The sequence below is a fragment of the Thamnophis elegans genome, chromosome 15 (genome assembly GCF_009769535.1).
Source record: "Thamnophis elegans isolate rThaEle1 chromosome 15, rThaEle1.pri, whole genome shotgun sequence".
Lineage (NCBI taxonomy): Eukaryota > Metazoa > Chordata > Lepidosauria > Squamata > Colubridae > Thamnophis > Thamnophis elegans.
Window position 1 is genome coordinate 7214402 of NC_045555.1, and position 21987 is coordinate 7236388.

At 49.1% G+C, this 21987-nt stretch overlaps 1 protein-coding gene across 2 annotated transcripts in view; it reads left to right on the forward strand.

Moving 5' to 3' along the window:
* The window catches only part of MTOR (mechanistic target of rapamycin kinase), an 82794-nt gene that overhangs the window by 9528 nt on the left and 51279 nt on the right, over window positions 1-21987 (forward strand). For both annotated transcript variants that reach the window (XM_032231593.1, XM_032231592.1), the window contains exons 11-29: window positions 918-1162; window positions 1265-1480; window positions 2368-2573; window positions 3593-3715; window positions 4390-4479; window positions 4626-4718; window positions 5470-5604; window positions 5834-5963; window positions 6951-7201; window positions 9090-9131; window positions 9830-9916; window positions 10873-11040; window positions 12325-12437; window positions 12637-12799; window positions 14408-14500; window positions 15898-16044; window positions 17489-17631; window positions 19312-19474; window positions 21134-21279. In XM_032231593.1, coding sequence (XP_032087484.1) covers window positions 918-1162; window positions 1265-1480; window positions 2368-2573; window positions 3593-3715; window positions 4390-4479; window positions 4626-4718; window positions 5470-5604; window positions 5834-5963; window positions 6951-7201; window positions 9090-9131; window positions 9830-9916; window positions 10873-11040; window positions 12325-12437; window positions 12637-12799; window positions 14408-14500; window positions 15898-16044; window positions 17489-17631; window positions 19312-19474; window positions 21134-21279 — 2754 coding nt within the window. The remainder of the gene's footprint in view (window positions 1-917; window positions 1163-1264; window positions 1481-2367; window positions 2574-3592; window positions 3716-4389; window positions 4480-4625; window positions 4719-5469; window positions 5605-5833; window positions 5964-6950; window positions 7202-9089; window positions 9132-9829; window positions 9917-10872; window positions 11041-12324; window positions 12438-12636; window positions 12800-14407; window positions 14501-15897; window positions 16045-17488; window positions 17632-19311; window positions 19475-21133; window positions 21280-21987) is intronic.

Below are 21987 nucleotides of genomic sequence, written 5' to 3' on the forward strand. Positions count from 1 at the left end.
CTTCCCCAGACTCCAGGACTGGCCCATGTTCCTCCCCGACCTCCTCACTGTCCGAATCTGCTACTAGCTCCGCTGGCCACTGGTGGGCCTCAACACTTTCTTGCCTGGAAATTGGGTTTCTTTACAGGCCTTGGACCAAAATCCACTGTGTGTATCCCCCTGCTGAAATAATAAGATGATCTTTATTGTCACTTTTCCCATTAATACGCTGGCACACATTAAAAATGAAATTCTGATGCCCGCATATACACATACGTGCATACACATATACTGTACGTATAGAAGCCATAGTGGAGCAGCTGTTAGAATGCAGTAGTATAGGCTACTTCCACTGACTGCTGGCTGCCAGCAATTCGGCAATTTGATTCTCAGCGGCTCAAGGTTGACTCAGCCTTCCGTCCTTCCGAGGTAGGTCAAACGAGGACCCAGATTGTTGGGGGCAAGAGGCTGACTCTGTAAATCTCTTCGAGAGGGTGGTGAAGCATTGTGAAGCAGTATATAAGTCTAAGTGCTAGTGCAAACACACACACTCCATTTTGAACACATAGTAAAAAAAGATTCTTGAGTGTTAACAAGGTTGATACTTTTAAGGTACAAAACTATATTAGAATCTGGATGTTCTGCTTTGGATCCTCCCAGAAGGTAACAATGGAAACCCGTCGTGGAGAGGAAGTGTAGTGTCCATGACAATACCTGTGAACCCTGGTCAAGCATTGCTTATAAGCCATGGCCCGAATAGAAAGAAATGAACGTCCGATAATCTTTTCCGCTGTCCTCACCACTCTCTGCTCAGCCTTCCTATCCGAAACAGTAATGCATCCAAACCATAAAGCAATACAACGTCTAGGCAAGGTTCTGGAAAGGTTCGCAAGCCCCAACTAACAGTTTATCAACGGCCCTCTGTATCTTGTCCTCAGCCCTGCCCTGACAGCTGTCCTGTACGACCTGAGTCGCCAGATCCCGCAGCTGAAGAAAGAGATCCAGGATGGGTTACTGAAGATGCTTTCCCTTGTGCTGATGCATCGCCCGCTGCGTCACCCGGGCATGCCGAAAGGGCTCTCCCACCAGCTGGCTTCACCCAGCCTCACCAACATCCCCGAGGCCAACGACGTGGCCAGCATCACTCTCGCCCTCCGCACCTTGGGCAGCTTTGAGTTTGAAGGTAAGCACGCTGGAGGAGGAGGCGAGTGGACATCCAACAGAGAAAGTCCGGGTAAGAGAACTGGCCAAACCTCCCCGTTCTCTCTTTGGCCCCTTCCTTTAGGGCATTCGTTGACTCAGTTCGTCCGGCACTGCGCGGATCACTTCCTCAACAGCGAGCACAAGGAGGTGCGGATGGAAGCAGCCCGGACATGTTCCCGCTTACTCACGCCTTCCATTCACCTGATCAGCGGCCATGCCCACGTGGTCAGCCAGACCGCGGTCCAGGTGGTGGCCGATGTCCTCAGCAAACTCTTGGTGGTTGGGATCACAGACCCTGGTAAGCATCAGGAGCCAGGGAAGAGGGTGCTTCTGGGCAAAGGATGTAACCACTCAATGGTCTCTTCCTGGGGAAGGGGATGCCCTTCTAGGAGAATTGGCATAATAGAATTTTATTTCTTGCTATCCACAATGAAGATAAGAGTAGCTGATGATGAGAAACACCTCCAGCTGCTAGAGATCACCTGATATAGGTAGTCCTCAACTTACAACTGTTACTTTAGTGACAACAGCCCTGAAAAAGTAACTTACGCTCACACTTACAACATCCAATGAGCCATGGTGGCATAGTGGTTAGAGTGCAGTACTGTAGGCTACTTCTGCTGACTGCCAGCTGCCTGCAATTTGGCAGTTCGAATCTCACCAGGTTCAAGGTTGACTCAGCCTTCCGTCCTTCCGAGGTCGGTAAAATGAGGACCCAAATTGTTGGGGGCAAGAGGCTGACTCTGTAAACTGCTTAGAGAGGGCTGTAAAGCCCTGTAAAATGGTATATAAGTGCTAAGTGCTGTTGCTATCTCATTGGTCACATGATCAAAATTCAAACGCTTGGCAACTGACTAGTATTTATTACTGTTGCTCTGTCCCGGGCTCATCTGATCAGATTTGTGACTTTCTGACAAAGTCAATGGGGATTCACTTAACAACGGTGCAATGAACTTTACAACTGCAGCAATTTACGTAACCGTTGTGGCAAGGAAGGTCGTAACATGGAGCAAAATTCTGTCTTGCTTAGCAACAGAAATTTTGGCCTCCATTGTGGCTGTAAGTCTGTAGTCCAAGGAGACAGTGCTGGATTAAGCCAAGGCTCAATGGACTTGATCATATTGCTCCCTGCTTGGGCTATCCTTTTTTTCCCAAGCATCTGCTGTACGAATCTACCCTCTCCAGACCCCGACATACGGTACTGCGTGCTGGCATCCTTAGACGAGCGCTTTGACGCCCACCTCGCCCAGGCAGAGAACTTGCAGGCGCTTTTCGTCGCTCTGAACGACCAGGTGTTTGAAATCCGCGAGTTGGCCATCTGCACCGTGGGCCGGCTGAGCAGCATGAATCCGGCTTTTGTCATGCCATTCCTCCGGAAAATGCTAATTCAGGTAATGGTTTCAGAGCAGGTATCGAGCCAAACCCTCTCTGCCCTGACGATGCCCCAAAATATCACTTAAAAGTAGCTCAGAGGTGAAAGGGGCTGTTTTGGTGTTTTTTTTTTTTTTTTGTCTTTGTGAACAGGCCATTAGCCCGGGTGTTATACATACAGTTATGGGTTTTCGGAAGTTCTCCCTATTTTTATTTCATACTACACGATAACCCATTGTTGTCCGGGTATTTATTTATAGGGGGGAAATGTCTGGACCAAAGGTAATTTCTAATGTTGGCTTTTCCCTCTTACCAGAGGGAGCTCCCTTGTGGAGTACTGGGATGCCGTTACCATGGCAACCCCACTGCACTGCACAGTAGAAGCTATTTTACGACAGTACAGTAGACATCATTTTAAGGCACAACAGGCTGTATCTTAACAAAACAGATGTTAGGGGTGTCTTACCCCAACAGTATTTTTTTTTCCAGAGAGTAAGTCATTGTGTACCAAGTTTGGTTGAAATTGCTCAAGGTGTTCCAGTTATGCCCCGAAGCAGAAATTATAGAAAATGGGAGGGAATTCTGGATACGTTAAAATGGGAGGGAATTCTTGATACATTAATATCCACTAATGGATTAGTATTCTTGGTGGCGCAGCAGTTAGAATGTAGCATTGCAGACGGACTCTGCCTACTGCCAGGAATTCGATCCTCACTGGCCCAAGGTTGACTCAGCCTTCTGTCCTCCCGAGGTTGGTAAAACAAAGACCCTTCCATGATGGTAAAACGAGGACAATAGGCTGACTCTGTAAACCACTTAAAGGGGTCTGTAAAGCACCATGAAGCGGTATATAAGTCTAAGGGCTACTGCTAATAAGTAGTGATAAGTAACAGGTGTAGAAAATTCAGAGGAGCATTTTTTGGGCTCTTGGAGGAATAAGGACATCCAATTCACACACGTCAGCCTTTCACTTCTGAGCTGAAATTCTTTTCTCTCTCCTCTTGCCATTAACCTGGAACCGTCCCCTTCTCCCTTCCAGATCCTGACCGAGCTGGAGCACAGTGGCGTGGGCAGAATCAAAGAGCAGAGTGCCAGGATGCTGGGACACTTGGTCTCCAACGCCCCCCGGCTCATTCGCCCCTATATGGAACCCATCCTCAAGGTAAGGCAGCCGTGGAGTCGGGGGCTGACTTTCTGAATCTCCAAACGCATCATCCCTTCGTTACTGCAGCCTCCTTCCCTTTGCCCTCCAGTCCTCAGTGGCTCTCTTCTGCCAGCCCCCAGGTTGAAAGAAAGATGGATTTAATGGTGGCTCCCCATCCCTCTCCTGAGCTTAAAATGCCCTTTTCTCAGTAGGATGGGAAAGGAAGGCGTACAAGTAGCCCTCGACTTAACAACAGTTCATTTAGTGACCGTTCAAAGTTACCGACGGCACTGAAAAATGTCTCTTAGGAGTGTTTCTCTCACTTAACAACCGTTTGCAGAATCCTCGTGGTCACGTGATCAAAAATCAGGTGCTCGGCACCTGACTCGCATTTGTGACGGTTGAAGGGTCCCTGGGGTCGCGCGATCCTCTTTTTGTGACCCTCTGACGAGCACCTTCAATGGGGAATCCAGATTCAGTTAACAACCAGGTTGCTAACTTATCAGCTGCAATGATTCATTTAACAACAGAGGCAAGAAAGGACGCAATCTGGGGCAAAACTCACTTCACAGATACCACACTGAACAACAGGCTCCATTGTGGTCTTAAGTCTTAAGGAGTGCCTGTAATTTATCTGACCCCCCTTTTTTTTTTCTTGTCATTTTTGCCTTGTGTTCTGTGCCATTCGACAGGCCTTGATCGTGAAGCTAAAAGACCCAGATCCTGATCCAAACCCTGGTGTGATCAATAATGTCTTGGCTACCATCGGTGAACTGGCCCAGGTTAGTTGTGCTGGTCCTCTTTCAGCAGCTGCTGAAAGGAGCGAGTCCCTTCCTTCCCCACTGCAGCATCATTCGCCATCGTTCTGCCCTTTGCATTCCGGACTCTGCTGTTTTTCACATCTGAATTCCCCCCCTCCCCCCAATAGGTGAGTGGGCTGGAGATGCGAAAGTGGGTGGATGAGCTTTTCATCATCATCATGGACATGCTTCAGGACTCCTCCTTGCTCGCCAAAAGACAGGTGAGTGGCCTGAAGAGGTCCACCTCCTTGGACCTGAGAACTTGACACACATACACTTTTGATGTCAGGCATGATCTGCTCTGCTTAGGAGCCCCCTTGAGACTGGAGGGGAGCTCAAGGCCGATTCTCTCCCCCTGGGCTGAATAACAGAGTTGGGAAGGGACCTTGGAGGTCTTCTAGTCCACCTCCCTGCTCCAGTAGACGATCTATACCATTTCAAACAGATGGCTATCCGATCTCTTCTCAAAAACCACAACTTCTGGAGGCAAGCCATTCCACAGGTTAATTCTTTTCAGTGTCAGGAAATTTCTCTTTAGTTCTAGGTTGCTTCTCTCCTTGTTTAGTTTCCAACCATTGTTTCTTGCCTTTGGAAAATAGCTTGACCCCTCCCCCCTTCTTTGGGGCAGCCCCTGAAATATCGGAAGACTGCTATCATGTCTCCCCTAGTCCTTCTTTCCTTTAAACTAGACATACCCAGTTCCTGCAGCCGTTTTTCATATGTTTTAGCCATGCTGCCCTCTTGAAATGGGCAATATCACTGTTCACCTGTTGTGAAAGTTCTTAAATCGGTTCTGTTTGTGCGTTTGTTATTTTAAAATTAAACCACTTTTGTGTAGAAATAAAATGGGTGTCTGCTAGAGAAAGCTGACATGCTGTTTACTTCTCTGCTGGCCAATGCGGCCAAGCAGTTGGCCAACTATTTAGATGGGGCTGTAATCCTGTTTTCTTCTGTGGTGGATCACTTTCACAGGTGGCTTTATGGACTCTGGGACAGCTGGTAGCCAGCACTGGCTACGTGGTGGAACCCTATCGGAAGTATCCAACTCTTCTTGAGGTGCTGCTGAACTTTTTGAAAACCGAGCAAAACCAGGGTACCCGAAGAGAGGTAGGACTCTGCTCCCTTGGCTTGGCATGCTGAGAGGGGAGGAGGAGCTTTGGAAAGCTCCCTCAAATGTGTCAAATGAAGATGGATTTGCTTTATCCATCTTTTCATGCCTGCAAGAAAAGAAGGGCTTAGTGTGATCCTTTATCAGGAGAAAGTGTGCCCAGGGAAACCACTTATCCAAATCAAACCTTCAAACTTACGTAGGGTTTTTATCCCCATTTTCACTTAGGCTATTCGCGTCCTTGGCCTCCTGGGAGCTCTGGATCCATATAAACATAAGGTGAACATTGGTATGATAGATCAATCCAGGGATGCTTCGGCTGTCAGCCTCTCAGAATCTAAATCCAGCCAAGATTCTTGTAAGTGAACTGAGGAATGAACGTTCTGAGTCGGCCTCGTGTCAGAAAAAAATCATGTTATTTAGTAGTTCACTTTTAAAAAATCAGAAATTAGCTCACTTGAGCTTGGGTAGCAATAGCAATAGACTTATATACCACTTTACAGCTAAGCAGTTGACAGAGTCAGCATATTGCCCCCCCCAACAATCTGGGTCCTCATTTTACTGCCCTCTGAAGGATGGAAGGCTGAGTCACCCTTGAGCTAGTGAGGCTCGAACTGCTGGCAGTCGGCAGAATTAGTCTGCAATACCACATTCTAACCACAAGGAAGGAAGGAAGATAGCAATAGTACTTAGACTTATATACCGCTTTACAGCACTTTACAGCTAAGCGGTTTACAGAGTTAGCCTATCACCCTCAACAATCTGGGTCCTCATTTTACCGACCTCAGAAGGATGGAAGGCTGAGTCGACCTTGAGCTGGCCAGGCTCGAACTGCTGGCAGTCAGAAGAATTAGCTTGCAATACTAACCAGAAGGAAGGAAGGAAGGAAGGAAGGAAGGAAGGAAGGAAGGAAGGAAGGAATAGCCCTTAGACTTATATACCACTTCACAGTGCTTTTACAACAATCTGGGTCTTCATTTTACTGACCTCGGAAGGATGGAAGTCAGTCAACCTTGAGCCGGTCAAGATCAAACTCCTTGCAGTGGGCAGAGTCAGCCTGCAACACTGCATTCTAACCATTGTGCCACCCTGGCTCTTCATGTGGCATTGGATGCTTAGAAACAAACCCATTGTATGACTAAATTGGATTATCGGAATCAAAATTAAAAACAAAAGAACATTCAGGGCATCCAGTGGAGTCGATGACTGGCTCCATCCTTCTTAAGGTCCTCCTTGCATCTCAGATCCATAAAGTCATTACGCACAGTGCAGTTTCGGCCTGCTTTAGATGTTGGTCACCTGTTGTGCTCTGCAGACATTGAATGGAGAGTCTTCTCCTTTCCAGCTGACTACAGCACCAGTGAGATGCTGGTTAATATGGGAAACCTCCCGCTGGACGAGTTCTATCCCGCCGTCTCCATGGTGGCGCTCATGAGGATCTTCCGGGACCAGTCCTTGTCCCATCACCACACCATGGTGGTCCAAGCCATCACCTTTATTTTCAAGTCCCTCGGCCTCAAGTGCGTGCAGTTCCTGCCTCAAGTGATGCCCACTTTCCTCAACGTCATTCGGGTTTGCGATGGGGCCATCCGGGAGGTGAGTGTGCCCCTGCAGGGAGTGGCTTCTCTTTCTCCTGTCCTCAGAAAGCAGAAATGGCTTCAAACAGCCAAGAAAAAAATACATGAAAATGTGGCTCTTTTGAGAAGGGAGGGGGACAGAATGTCACCCCCCCCCCAATATTTCCTGAGTCTTTTCGCTGCCTGGGAATCGTTTCGTCGCTGGGGCTCAGGACCCCGGACAGCACCCCAGAGTTTGGGGGAGCTGGTAGAGTTGTTAAAGGGGATTCGGGTTAATGTCAGGGTTCCATGTAACACCCCCAAAGAAAGAAGATTCCGAGGCTTCAGTTTCCTCTATTCCATTTTATTAGAGATGTCCTATTGGCACATCTGGGAAAACCCAAATCTGAAAGTTTCTAGGTTTTCCCCACCCAAAAGAAAGTCCAAGTCCCCGCCCAGCACCCACAGGTCCATCCCATGGTCCAATCAGGCACCGTCCAAAACTGGAGATGCCTCCCTGTCCCCACCTCGCAGCTGCAGGGCAAAGTGTCCTTGACTCTCTGAGAAAGGAATGTTATTTGGACTATATATTTCCCATACTCTATATAATCCCCCCTCCCATTTCCCCACAGTAGAAAATGTGGCAGGCCTGAAGGCCCAAATGTAAAAAAATGGCTTCCAGGTCTGACACAGAGGCTGGCTGAGTTATCTGTGCTGCCAGCGGGCTGAAGAAGTGAATGATCATTTCCATTCCCTGGTTTTTTTTTTTGTTTCTCTTGAAACATGGTGCAATGCCAACCATTCTCCTCTCCTTCATCCTAAAGCTGGCTGCCCTGTGACTTCCTTTTTAATGGCAAATACTCCCAGATGGAATCATTCTCCTGCCCAGAGAAATGAAGCATCTTTAGCTCAGTCCAGCTGTTCTTGGTGTGCTTTTGCGCAGTTGTTGTTCTCAAGTTTGTAACCACTCACGGGTTTTGCCTTGTCCTCTTCAGAAGGGGAGACTGTGGGCTGTCCCTACTGTAAGTAAGTTCTCCCAGTTCCTGGCCACTCTGGCTAATCTGCTACCTTTTAAGTCTCTTATTTTGCCCAGGGCTCACAAATTCTGTCTTGCCCCAGGCCACGGTCAACGAGACCTTGATGCAACTCTTCGAGAAACCATCGTCACCTGCAAAGGTCTACTGTGCTTCTCATCTTTGGTTGTTTGAAGGTGTATGGACTTCAACTCCCAGAATCCCCTGGGAGCTGATGCCCACACCTCTTCAAACAGCCCAGGTTGAGAAACACTTGTTCATCAGTGAGTTTGTTGCAACTGCAGGTGGAGATCTGTGTGGCAAAGAGAGACAACAATTCCTTCCTGGCCAGCCACTAGGTTGATACTGATAAATCCGGTTAATCTCTTGGATCAAACCTTGACTGTAACTGCGAGAGGCAGAATGCAGCCCAAGGAAAGAAAGGAAAACAAAACAAAAAAAGGGAGGGAGGGAGGGAAGGAAGAGGAGACAGAAGGAACAGGGAGGGAGGGAAGAAAGAGAGAGGGAGGGAAGACAGAAGGAAGAGGGAGGGAAGGAAGGAAGAAGAGAAGGAAGATGGAGAAAGGAAGGCAATAGAGAGGAAAGGAGGAAGGGAAGAGGAGAAGAAGGAAGGAAGGAAGTCCAAGCAGAATCCATCCGGACTCGGCTTCAGCATCTACTGAAGGCCTGGAGCCCTGAATAACATCCTAGCTGGGAACCATGGAATCCCTACCGAGCACAAGCTGTGCTTTGGGTGGGAGCCACTCTGAAGAAGCTTTTGGAGACTCACCACCTCCCAGAATGAAACCACTGAGTGGCTGCCGAAGCCCACATTTTGGTCTCCCTGCCTTTGTTGCTTGACCAGATCTGGCCTGCCTTTGATGCACTTTGCCTACTGTCTTTAAAAATTTGCAGGTAAAAGAAGATGGTGATAGTATGCTGGGGAGAAGAGCCGAGGTGGGTACGCTTGGCATTTAAATGCCCTAAAAAGGCACTTCCTGCGTTGGCTACAATGCTTCTCAAATTCCTAATCAAAGAATAAGAAGTGCTCCGGGCACCTTCTTTGCTACTTCTTTTTCGCAGCACTCTCTCACTAATTCCTCCCTCCCTCCGTTCCTTTTCTCTCTCTCTCTCTCTGATCTCTTTTGCATTATCAAGGTGGATGATCAAGTGGATCCCGATTTGCACCGGTCCCAAAAAATCTCTCTTGATCATTGGATTGTCAGCCTGAAACTTAACTGCCTCTCTTTTTGCAAGCGGCCTCGGTTTTCTGCTGTCTCTTTTCCCAAGGAGGGTGCTGGGCACGCAGAGAGGGAAAGTTTACCAACGGCAGGGAAAAAGTCGTGTGTGTTTGAAGACATTGAGGAAGGGCAGGGACAGGCTTGGAAAGCAAGGTTGGGAAACTTTGGGAATCTTTTTCTCTCCGGTGTTTATACTGGCATGCCTGAAACCTCTGGTGCTTGCCTGAATGCTTCAGAGTCCTTCTCCCTGAGGTGCCACACAGTGTTGGCAAGCCCTGGTTGTGAGCCGTGTGAAATGAAATGTGTGCTCGGGGAGACAGCATGACACTGAAGCCAACGAATACGTGAAGGGGGAGGCGGGGTGAGGATCGAAAGCCCCTCAAAGTGCCGTTTTTACTCTTTCTCCCTTTCCAGTTCCTTTTCCAGCAGCTGGGAATGCTGGTGTCCTTTGTGAGAAGCCATATCCGACCTTACATGGATGAAATTGTTACCCTCATGAGGGTGAGTACCCAGCTGTGAACCTTTCCAAGAAATTCCAACTCGCGGGAAATGTTTTAGAAGAGGGAGACATAGGACTCCCTGGGCCTGAATTTCCTTTGACATTAAGCAACAGCTAATGTTGGTGGCTCGGTGACTAAGACACTGAGCTTGTCGATCAGAAAAGTTTGGCAGTTTGACGGTTCGAAATCCCTAGTGCTACGTAATGGAGTGAGCTCCTGCTACTTGTCCCAGCTTCTGCCAACCTAGCAGTTCAAAAGCACGTAAAAAATGCAAGTAGAAAAATAGGAACCACCTTTGATGGGAAGGGAACAGCGTTCCGTGCGTCTTTGGCATTGAATCATGGTGACCACGTGATCATATCTTCGGACAGCGCTGGCTCCTTGGCTTTGAAATGGAGATGAGCACCACCCCCTAGAGTTGGGAACGAAGAGCGTGTATGTGCAAGGGGAACTTTTACCTATGAAAGGCCAAATGAAAAAGGCAGTGGCACAGTGCATATATTGGGAGTTAGTTCATCAATAAGGAATCAAGAACAAAATATGTTCAGCTGTTTTGCAATATTTCCCTGGCTCTTCGGTTGAGAAAACAATTTCAGCTTTTTGACACATTCATACCTGCAATGCTGGAAAATGTATTCAAGAAGGATGTCCAGGACAGGCAGGAGAGTTAAAAAAAAAGAAAAGAAAAGTAGCTGTTATCCAAGAGGATTTTTTTGTTCTAAACTGGGGGGGGGGGGATCCAGTCTCAGATGTCTGCAGAGATTTCTCTTGGTCCACCATAAGATTTTGAACACAAAGCAAATTTCCATCTTTCTGAGATGGAATGGAAGCTTCAAATGCTGGAATTAACCTTCAAACCCTTTAACCTGTAGCATTGCAATGGGAGTCATTTCTTTTTCATGTTTTCCGGCTTTCTGTCCTAACATTGCTCACTTTCCACCTTTTCCCCCCATCCAGGATTTCTGGGTAGTAAATAATTCCATCCAGAGCACAATTATCCTCCTCATCGAGCAGATAGTGGTGGCCCTCGGCGGGGAATTCAAACTCTACCTTCCTCAGCTCATCCCGCACATGCTTCGCGTCTTCATGCACGACAGCAGCAGCACCCGCAGCGTTTCCACCAAGGTGAGCAGGGGGCACAGGGGCATGCATCCCACACCCTGGTCTGATTCAAACTACGATTGGCCCTCCGAATCCTGGCCTGCTGCAGGCCTGGAAAAGTTCATCTTGCCTAGGTGTCTTTCGTTCCCAGGAAGACCTAACACAGGAGTGTCAAATTTAAGGCCTGCGGGCTGAATCCAGCCCATGATGTGGTCGGATCTGACCCGTGGGGTTTTTCCTGGTCTACCCAATGCGAAGAGGAAACATGCCAGCAGTTTGGGGAGTGGTGTCAAACTGGCCACTCCCACCCAGTCAGCCACGCCCAGCCAGCCCCCTGAGTTCAACCACAGCCCTGATGAAATTAAGTTTGACACCCCTGACCTAACATCATTTGTTTCAGTTCTGCTAAAAACATGGAAGTGCATATCCTAATTGCTTTATACTCTCTCAAAAAAATTAGGATTAGAACATGTTGTTAGTTGCGAAGTCGTGTCCAACCCATTGTGACCACATGGGGAACGTTCCTCCAGGCCTTCCTGTCCTCTACCATCCTCTGGAGTCCATTGAAGCTCAGGCCGACTCTTCAGTGACTCCATCCAGGCACCTCCTTCTCTGCCGTCCCCTTCTTCTTTTGCCCTCCATCGTTCCCAGCATGAGGCTCTTCTCCAGGGAGTCCTTCCTTCTCATCAGGTGGCTAAAGTATCTGAGTTTCCTCTTCAGGATCTGGCCTTCTAAAGAGCAGTCAGGGTTGATCTTCTCTAGGACTGACCGGTTGGATGGCCTTGCAGTCCAAGGGATTCCGCGGGAGTCTTCTCCAGCACTAGAGTTCAAGGGCCTCCATTCTTTGGCGCTCAGCTTTCCTTATGGTCCCACTTTCACAGCCATCCATTGCAACTGGGAAAATCATTGCCTTGACTAGATGCCCTTTTGTTGCCAGTGTGTCTCTGTTTTTTAGCATGCTGTCTAGATTTGCTATAGTTTTCCTCCCCAGGAATAGCATCTTTTAATTTCTTGGCTGCAGTCCCCATCTGCAGTGGTCTTGGAGCCCAGGAAAATAAAATGTGTCACTCCCTCCATTTCTCCCCTGTCTATTTGCCAGGAATTGAGAGGGCCGGATGCCTTGATCCTTGTTTTCTTAATGTTGAGTTTCAAACCAACTTTTGCACTCTCCTTCTTCACCCTCATCAAGAGGCTCTTTAGTTCCTCTTCATTTTCTGCCATGAGAACATATGCCGGTACTTAAACCCAGAGTGGCTGTTTTGAACCTTGCCCTTGATTCCTATGGAGTTTGCTTTCTGTCCTTTCCAGCTGCTGAATGCCATCCAGTTGTTTGGAGCAAATCTGGACGATTACCTACACTTACTGCTGCCTCCCATTGTGAAGCTTTTTGATGCCCCCGATGCCCCCCTGTCTGCTCGCAAGTAAGAATGGATGTTGTCCACATGCATCTCCACTGTTTTACGGGCTTTTAATGAAAGATGCTGCTGGTACTGTCCAAATACTTAGAATTTTCTCAAAAGGGCATCCACACTTGTCCCTCTTTTGGGTTTCTCTGTGTCCCTAACCCTTAACCTGAATTGATTTTGCAACTGCAGTGCTTTGTTTCCTCCCGTCTTCCAGAGCTGCCTTAGAAACTGTGGACCGATTAACGGAGTCCCTTGATTTCACGGATTATGCTTCGCGGATTATCCATCCCATCGTGCGAACTCTTGACCAGAGCCCAGAGCTTCGCACAACTGCCATGGACACGCTCTCCTCCTTGGTCTTCCAGCTGGGGAAAAAGGTATTATTATTTTTCCAAGGAGAGAGATCTCCACTTTGCTGAATTTAAATCCTTTCCTATGAAACATATAAAGAACGGTTGCAGGAATTGAGTATGGCCAGTCAAGAGAAAAGGACTAGGGGAGACATGATAGCAGTTTTCTAATGTCTCAGGGGCTTCCACAAAGAAGAGGCAGTCAAGCTATTCTCCAAAGCCCCTGAGGGCAGAGGACAAGAAGCAATGGGTGGAAACTAATCCAGGAGAGAAGCAACTTAGAACCGAGGAGAAATTTCCTGACAGTTAGAAAAATGAATCAGTGGAACAACTTGCCTCCAGAAGTTGTGAATGCTCCAACACCGGAAATCTTTAAGAAGATGTTGGACAACCATTTGTCTGGAATGGTATAGGGCAGTGATGGCAAACCTTTTTTGGCTCGCATGCCAAAAGCGGAGGGAGCGCAGGGGGCTCGTGCACGGGCATGCCACACCCATAATGCAATGCCCGACCCTCAGAGCGCATACACGCATGACCAGCGCTCCCCCTCATTTTTTGCATGCTTTTTCACCCTCCCCAGGCTCCAGAGGCTTTATAGGAGCCTGGGGAGGGCGAAAACATCCTCCCCCATCCCCCCAGGAGGCCCTCCTGAGGCCTCTGGAGCTTCCCTGAAGCCTCCGGACGGCAAAAAACGACCCTATGAGTGAACCGGAAGTCACTTCCGGGTTGCTTGTAGGGCCGATTTTAGCCCTCCGGAGCCTTCAGGGAAGCTTCTGGAAGGTCCCTGAAGGCTCTGGAGGGCTAAAACCAGCCCTACGAGCAAACCAGAAGTCCGTTCCCAAATTTCCGGTTTGCCTATAGGGCCGGCTTTTTGCGCTCCGGAGGCTTCAGGGAAGCTCCTGAAGCCTCCGGAGGGCCTCCTGGGGGGATGGGGGAGGATGTTTTCGCCCTCCCCAGGCTCCTATAAAGCCTCTGGAGCCTGGGGAGGGCGAAAAATGGCCTCACAAAAAGGCTGAAGTCAGCTGGCCAGCACCCGTAGGCCAACGCCTCACCTGCCCTGAGAAATGGCCCCATGTGCCACCTGTGGCACACGTGCCATAGGTTCGCCATCCCGGGTATAGGGTTTCCTGCCTGTGCCAGGAGGATGGACTAGAAGTCCTCCAAGGTCCCTTCCAACTCTGTTATTCTGTATTCTTTAAATAGTTCCTTAGGTGATTGGAGAAGTGACATTGTAACATTTAATGAGATATTGGATGGTATACGTGTAAATGAAATGTTGGCTATATCTTGCAGGCTTTTTTATTACAAAATATGAAATGACCTCTTTAAATGGATCAGTGGCACTTGAAAATTTGGCCAAAGAAGTAACACGATAACAAGGATCTGTAAAATACTCCACAGCCAAAGACAAACTCCTTAAATGTAACCATCTATTATTTAAAAATGTAACAATTTTATTGGAGCTGTACATCGTGATAAGTTGGCTCTCAGGACTGCATCCCTGTGCAGATTTCATTTTTTAACGTTTCACTCATGGCGTTTGTCCTGAGCGGCTGTTGTCTTCCGTTGTCGTCCTTGCCCAAAAAAAAAAAGAGAAAGTCTTCCGGGTGCTACCTCTTCTTCTCACCCCTGCAGTATCAGATCTTTATCCCGATGGTCAACAAAGTATTGGTGCGTCACAGAATAAACCACCAACGATACGACGTCCTCATCTGCAGGATTGTGAAGGTCAGTGACTCCTCAGGAAGCCGAATGAGATGGCAGGGTAAAAGCTGTTCATTTGAAGGACACCTGTCTCTCATCTGTGCTCCTGCCCTGAGCTTATCAAAGCACCGGAATTTCACTTTAATTCCATAATGTTTCTTCATATATATACGGGGAGGCAATCAAATCCTTCCTGTCAACATCCTGCTTGAGTATACAAATAAAAGCCCAGGGTCATTTTATTTGCTGAAAAACTTACTGGTTTATTGAATACATAACCCGAGAAGGCTGAAATAAACCTAACTCTGAGTTTCTCAGGCCCCAGTACATAATATTTATTAATCAATGGTTTCCCAGCCCGAGTCCCCCCTGTTTTCCACATAGGCCAAGTAAAGTTCCCATTGTTATGGAACTATGTGTCTCATTTGCACACCTGCTCAAGAGTCCTTGAAAGTTTCCAGTTTCTCACAAAATTCAGTGGGCCTGCAGAACTTTTGTTTTCTCTCGCTAAGCCAGGGATGGGCTGCTACAGGTTCGCCTGAGTTCGGGAGAACCCATAGCTAATGTTATGGCCGGTTCAGAGAACCTCCAAATCCCACCCCTGGCTGGCCCCTCCCACCCCACCCCGCCCCTCTCAGGGGCTTCCACATGGCCCATTTTGGATGCAAGGTAAGTGCAGGACCTGCACGGAGGCTTGGGGAGGGGGAAGTTCCAGGAACTTCCATTTCCTGTCTCTAGAGGGCCTCTGAAGCCTGGGAGAGGCAGTTTTCGCCCTCCTGGAGCCTCAAGGAAACCCTCCAGAGCCTGGGGAAGGTGAAAACGGGGGCCCCGCCATGGTGCAGGAGGTCGACTAAGCCACGTCCACTATGGCCACACCAGTGGTGGGTTCCGGATCCTGTTGCAACCAGTACCGTGCAACAGGACCCAGCCTCTTTCACATGCACGGCGCGCAATGTGTGCGCCTGCATCCTTACCTCCGTGACGCCTCTGCGATGCTCCAGCTGTTTGGGGGAGTGTCACACAGGCGTTGTACGCTCTACGTGCGGAAGTGCCAAAGAGCTCAAATACAGGTAAGGCGCTCGGGCGGGCCCTCCGGAGCACTGTGCCCGTATGGTACCCGGTGCTCCCGGCAGGTGCCAGTAAGCCCATACCGGGGCGTACCGTCTGCAACCCACCGGTGGGCCACACCCACCCAGCAACTGGGCAGAGAACCCGTTGCTGAAATTTTTGAAGACCACCCCTGAGTTAAACCTCCCGTAAGCGACCCCTCCCCCCTTCCTCTAATGACAAGTTGAAACGGTGAGACGTCAGTGCCGATGTTTCACCCTGGACCCTTCCGTTCGGCCACAAGCACAAACCACCACATTGCTACCCAAATGCAAAGCCAGGTTTGGTTTTGATGAATCTCTGCTCTGTGTTAGGGCTACACTCTCGCCGATGAAGAGGATGACCCTCTGATCTACCAGCACCGCATGCACAGGAGCAGCCAAGGAGAGGCCCTCGTCAGCGGCCCGGTCGAAACAGGGCCCATGAAGAAGCTGCACGTCAGCACCATCAACTTACAGAAGGTAATCTTTGGCACTGCGCTGGGCAGAGATACGCTTCTCGAGATCAGTAACGATTTTCAGCAACAGTTTCTGATGTTCTGCAGCATCAAATTTTTCCTGGACCAGTTTGGGATGATCTAACACAGGGATGTCAAACTCAGTTTCATTGCGGCCCGCATCATGGTTGTGTTTGACCTTTGGGGTCCGGGGTGGGCATTGCCGGAGTGAGTGTGGCCAGTTCAACATCACTCCTGTCAGGGGCACCTGTGATGGCCTCCCTCACTCTCATTATAATCTTCCTTCCTTCCTTTTCTTCTTTTTCCTTCTCTCTTCCTTCTCCTTTCTTCTTCTTTCCTCTCTTTATTTTTCCTTCCTTGCTCTCTTCCCTTCTTTTTCTTTGTCTTTCCTCTTTCCCTTTCTCCTCTCCTGTCCCTTCTTGCATGTTCAAATGCAAAAGGGGAAACATTTCTCACTTGGTTTTGTTTTTAGTTTGTTTGCTAGCCCTCTGCCAGCGAAAACGGAGCCTGGGAGCCATCTGCATGCACACATGCACACACACACACACACACACACACACACACACACACACACACCAGGCCCTGTTTTCGTTGCCATGGCCTGCAGCCCTCTGCCAGCCAAAACAACTCATTTTCGCTGGCAGGAGGTCATCGTGGCTGAAAAAGTGGCCCCGGCGGGGGACCTGCATGGCCCTCCTGGACTCTGTTTTCATTGGCAGAGGCAGAGCGGGACAGTCCCTTGCTGTTCCAGTGTGGCCCCACGGGCCAGATTTAAGCCCCCTGTTGGCCATATTTGTCCCGTTGGCCTTGAGTTTGACACCGCTGATCTGGCAGACTTCGTTTCACTTTCAAAATAGAGGCTGTATTTGTCAGACTGGTTTCCCCACATTTGAAAAACTTTTAAAAATGAAGCTTCCGGACAACTGGAGAAATGGGGATTGCTGTCCCTGTGCAGACAGATTCATGGAGGATCAGGCTAGCAATAGGGACTAATAACCATAGAAATTGACGATATTATTTTATAAACCTCAGGCAGCATTAAAACTTTAAATGGTTGGGAAGCAGCATCCAATTAGATCTTAGTGCAAGCTTGTGAAATTCAAATTCATCCAGTTATTCAATATGAAAGCCAGAACACTTGGCTGGTTAGGACTGAGAGCAGCCTGGGGAATTCTGGGAATTGAAGTCCGCACACCTTCAAGTTGGGCAAGCTTGAGAAACCCCTACGTATCTAGAGTTGTGTGACCATCTTCCAACTCTTTGTGCCATCACAAAGCAGCCCATTAAACCCCAGAAATTTTTCACTGAGTTTCAGCAAGATGATTTTGGGGGGACTTTCAGGGCCGCAGAAGTGGAGTTGGGGCCCCGTGGCTCCCATGCTGTCAGTTTTCCTGGCCCTGACGAGTAGCTGATTGCGGCAACTCCTAGAAGAGCCCTTTGTATTCTAGGCGTGGGGAGCAGCCCGAAGAGTTTCCAAGGATGATTGGTTGGAATGGTTGAGACGGCTAAGCCTGGAGCTGTTGAAAGACTCCTCATCGCCCTCACTGCGCTCGTGCTGGGCCTTGGCTCAGGCCTACAACCCCATGGCCAGGTAGAAATTCAACCTCAATCCAGGGAGAAGACAAAGAAAGGTCCCCTTGGGTCGTTTAGTGCAAGGGTAAAAAAAAATGTTTAAGGGGGGAGAGTGTGTGTGTGTGTGTGTGTGTGTGTGTGTGTGTGAGAGAGAGAGAGAGAGAGAGAGTGAGAGAGAGAGAGAGAGAGAGAGAGAGAGAGAGAGAGAGAGAGAGAGAGAGAGAGGTGTTTTGGTTTGGGGGTGTGAATCCCAAAGATACTTTTTCAAGCGTCAACTGGTCTTTCTTGTGGACTCCCCAAAATCCACAAAGAGGGGACTCCCACTCAGACCAATTGTCAGCGGCATCAATTCTATCACCGACAACATTTGTGAAACATCTAAGCACCTTATTAGCTCCTCCAGTTGGCAACACCAGCCGTCACATCAACAATTCACAGGACTTTGCCCAGCAATATTTGGAAACTAAAACTGGACCCAGATGAGACCATGGATGTTCTGACCTCGGCTTTCTGATCAGTAAAAAGCACATGCTTAGTTCCAAAAAACCCCTCTTTTTATTTCAAAGGCTGTGTATTATGTTCATTATCACCCCGTAATGGGTCCGACGGTAGTCTGCCAAAGTCTTTTGGGATAAGGCTGATAAGCACGCAGCTTTATCTTCCTTGAAAGGCAGCCAAAGATCTAATTAGCAATTAGCTTGGCAAGGCCACACAGAGCAAACGGAGCTTCAGAACTAAACCAGCATGAACAAAGTTGCTTCCTGCAAAGGCTCACGTGCCTTTGCTCCTCCTTTATGTCCTGTGGGAGGGTCCAATCACCTCCGAGCCTTACTCCCGAGTTGTCCCTTTTGTTTTAACAGTTCTTGCCTTCTGGCAGCTCTGCATGCGTGCAGTGGGAACACTTACCCCATGTTCCTTGGCCTCTCTGATGTCCAACTCCAGAGGCTCTGGAGGCAGCACATAACTCTCAAATGGCCCTGGCCCCTCTCTGCCTCTGACACAGAGCCTTCCCCAGAGTCCAGGACTTGCCCATGTTCCTCCCCAACCTCCTCACTGTCCGACTCTGTTGCCAGCTCTGCAGGCCACTGGCGGACCACAACAATGGTTTCCCATGATGCGACTTCCCTCTTCACCTGTATTCCACAAGAAAGTCCAGCTGCCTCTTGAAAAAGCATCTTTGCGACAACCATGACTGAGAATCTCCATGGATATTTGGAATGTGAACTTTTGGAGGCTGACGGGTGTTTGGTTGAGAACCTGAATGTTTTACCGCAAAGGTTAAATCGCTCGTATGCTGTACATTTGAAGATGAACACATTCAAGACTTAAGTACTTGCGCTTGATGGGGAAAATGGAATGAAGGATAGTGAGTTAGGCATCCGTGCTTGAACGCTGGAGGGGGTAGGTGATGTACATCAGTAAAACGTAGCAAATGGGACAGAGAAAAAAATGTTTGAATGCTGAAAGACTATTACGGGGTATCTTGAGAAGAAAGATTTTCCTGTTGCTGGTCAGTTCCCAGGTCTGATGGTTGTTTCCATTAGAAATTCTCTCCTGTGCAGTTATGGACTCTAAGGAGAGGTGGATCTGGGTTCAGTTTGGATTAGTGAAGTAATATGTTCAATGTTGGAAGATTTATTGTTTCATTCTGCGTGTCCTTCTTTTGCATCTCTCCCCCCCCCCCCCCACACACACCCAGAGATCTGTTTAATGCAGCCTTTGTTTCATGCTGGTCTGAGCTGAACGAAGACCAGCAGGATGAGCTGATCCGTAGCATCGAGCTGGCGCTGACGTCTCAAGATATTGCTGAGGTCACCCAGACCCTGCTCAATTTGGCGGAGTTCATGGAGCACAGCGACAAGGTAAGGCACGTCGGGGTGGAATTTTTCTGACTTTCTTTTTCTTTTGCTCTGATCTTGCAAAGAGACAGGTGACTTTGCTGATAATGCAAAAATAGCAATAGCACTTAATAAATCACTTCAATGTGCTTTACAGCCCTCTCTAGGCGTTTTACAAAGTCAGCCTCTTGCCCCCAACCATCTGGGTCCTCGTTTTACTGACCTCAGAAGGATGGAAGGCTGAGTCGACCTTGAGCTGCTCAGGATGGAACTGTGGGCAGTGGGCAGAGTAAAGCTGCACTACTACATTCTAACCACGGTACCAAATGGTAGTGGCTCAGTGGCTTAATGACGCTGGAAATGGTCTCATCTCCAGCAGTTCAAGCTCTAGCACTGCGTGGCAGGGTGAGCTCCTGTCACTCACCTCACCGTCTGTCTACCTAACCATTCAAAAGCATGTTCCATGCAAGTAGATAGATAGATACCCCTTTGATGGGGAGACGTGCTCTGTGCAGGCAGTCAGATTCCGGGGTGGTTCTGACCCTTCCTAGTTGTAGTGCCTGTTTGCAAGGCAGCTCCAGGAAGGGAGAGGATCCTTGAATGACACTGCCGGAAGAGTCGCTTGTCTTTCTCTCTGGTGCAAAGCCAGCTCACCCTCCTGTGGCGCACCTTAGGAAGCATGCAAGCATTTCCTATAACAGGGCTGGTACCTTGGCAAGTCAAACTACGTGTTCTGACCCAGCTCCCCAAGCACAACAAACTCAACTCAAAAGTTTCCTTTATTAGGAGCGCCGGCAGCCCCGGCAAAAAGTTTCTCTCGCAGGCTAATGAAGACGATTAACTGTTTTTCACACCTATTCATCTCCGCCCCCTGCCTTTTATCCCCAGAGCTAGGGAGGGGCTTCGCTAGCAGCGGTGGCTCTTCCATCCCAAGGACCGGCCCATAGATTTCCACTGCTCTCCTCTGACTTCTGTGCATCCGTGCATCAGGCAATGGACCCAGCTGTTTCTCTTCCTCATCAGCCACCTCCAGAGCTGGGGGCTGTTGACTCTCCATCTGAGGGCTGACGGACGGCCCAGGCTCCGCCTCTGTCTCTCCCTCTCTGCCAACTCCGTTCCCTCTTCCCTCTCGGAGCTCTCAGATTGCTCTGATGCTGACCCTGACTCCCACGCTGCCTCCTCCTCCTCTGATTTGGCTGCTGGAGGGGCTGGTGGTGGATAGGCCGCAACACTACAACTCTGCAGTAGCTTAGTGGTCTCCTGGGTACAGAACAATGCCATACGCTAATAACAACAGTAATAGTAATAGTAATAATAATAACCACTGCGCCTCCAGGGCTCATGAATAAGCTTGCATTTAATTGCTTACATAAGGTTCTCTAGATCTGAGTTCCCCAACCTTTCCAAGTTGGCGGCCCGGGGGGGGGGGGGGTTTGGGAAGAAAGGGAATGGTTTCATGGGAAGGGCAGACATATGCGCGCGTACCCGTTGCTCATGCAAGTGGGGCGGTGAACGCCCACAATGCTTGTGACACGCGAGCACTGCTGTGCGCGTACACACCTGTGCATGCATTGGCCAGCTACTACCGCTCAGTCGCAGGTTGGGGGGCCCTGCTGTAGATTGCCCTGGAGTCTTGCCCTCCCATCACAGCCCTGATGCTTTTTTGCGGCTTCCTCCACGCAGGGCCCGCTGCCGTTGGGGGACGACAACGGCATTGTCTTGCTGGGAGAGCGGGCTGCCAAGTGCCGAGCCTATGCCAAGGCCCTACACTACAAAGAGCTGGAATTCCAGAAGGGGCCCACGCCAGCCATCCTCGAGTCTCTCATCAGGTAGGCTGTTTCCCTTTTGCTCTCTCGGTCGGTAAGCCCATGCGGCATTTCTCTGGATGTCCTTTTGCCAGGAACAATTCCAGAGCAAGGATTGGAGTTATCCCTAGGCTTGGCAACACCAGCATGTGGTTCCTGCTTGGGGAAATTTGTCTAGAGCCGTGATGGCGCCATAGCGCCTGGCACCCACGGCCTTGCCTGTTTGTCTTCTGGGTTCCTGTTGCACATGTGTGCCTGATGATCAGCTGTCCATGTGCCCAGCAGTGCCGAAAACCAATATCTGCATGTGCGCCGGCCAGCTGATTGTCTGGTGTTCAGCTATTTTGGAGCGGGGTCCCTTCCCATGCGCAGCACTGCCGAAAACTAGCCCCGCGCATGTGTGCCAGCCAGCTGATCATTGGGCGGGCATGCACACTAGAACCTGGAAGTTTGGTTTTTCCGGAGCCCTGACAAACATGCGCACATGCACGATGTTTCCGCGTGACCTTTTTGGCACAAAGTTCCAAAGAGGTTTGCAATCACTGGTCTAGAATCAAGGAAGAAAGTGGAGATTTCTTTTTTTTTAAACAAGAAACACAACATTGTGTGAAAAACTTACTCATGCTAAATTCTGTCCTTCCCTTTGCATAGTTAGTAGACAGAGCCAAAAACCTCAGTACCAAAATATCCATCTGATATTATCCAAGGTTTTTTTTAGGGGGAGGGGAGAGT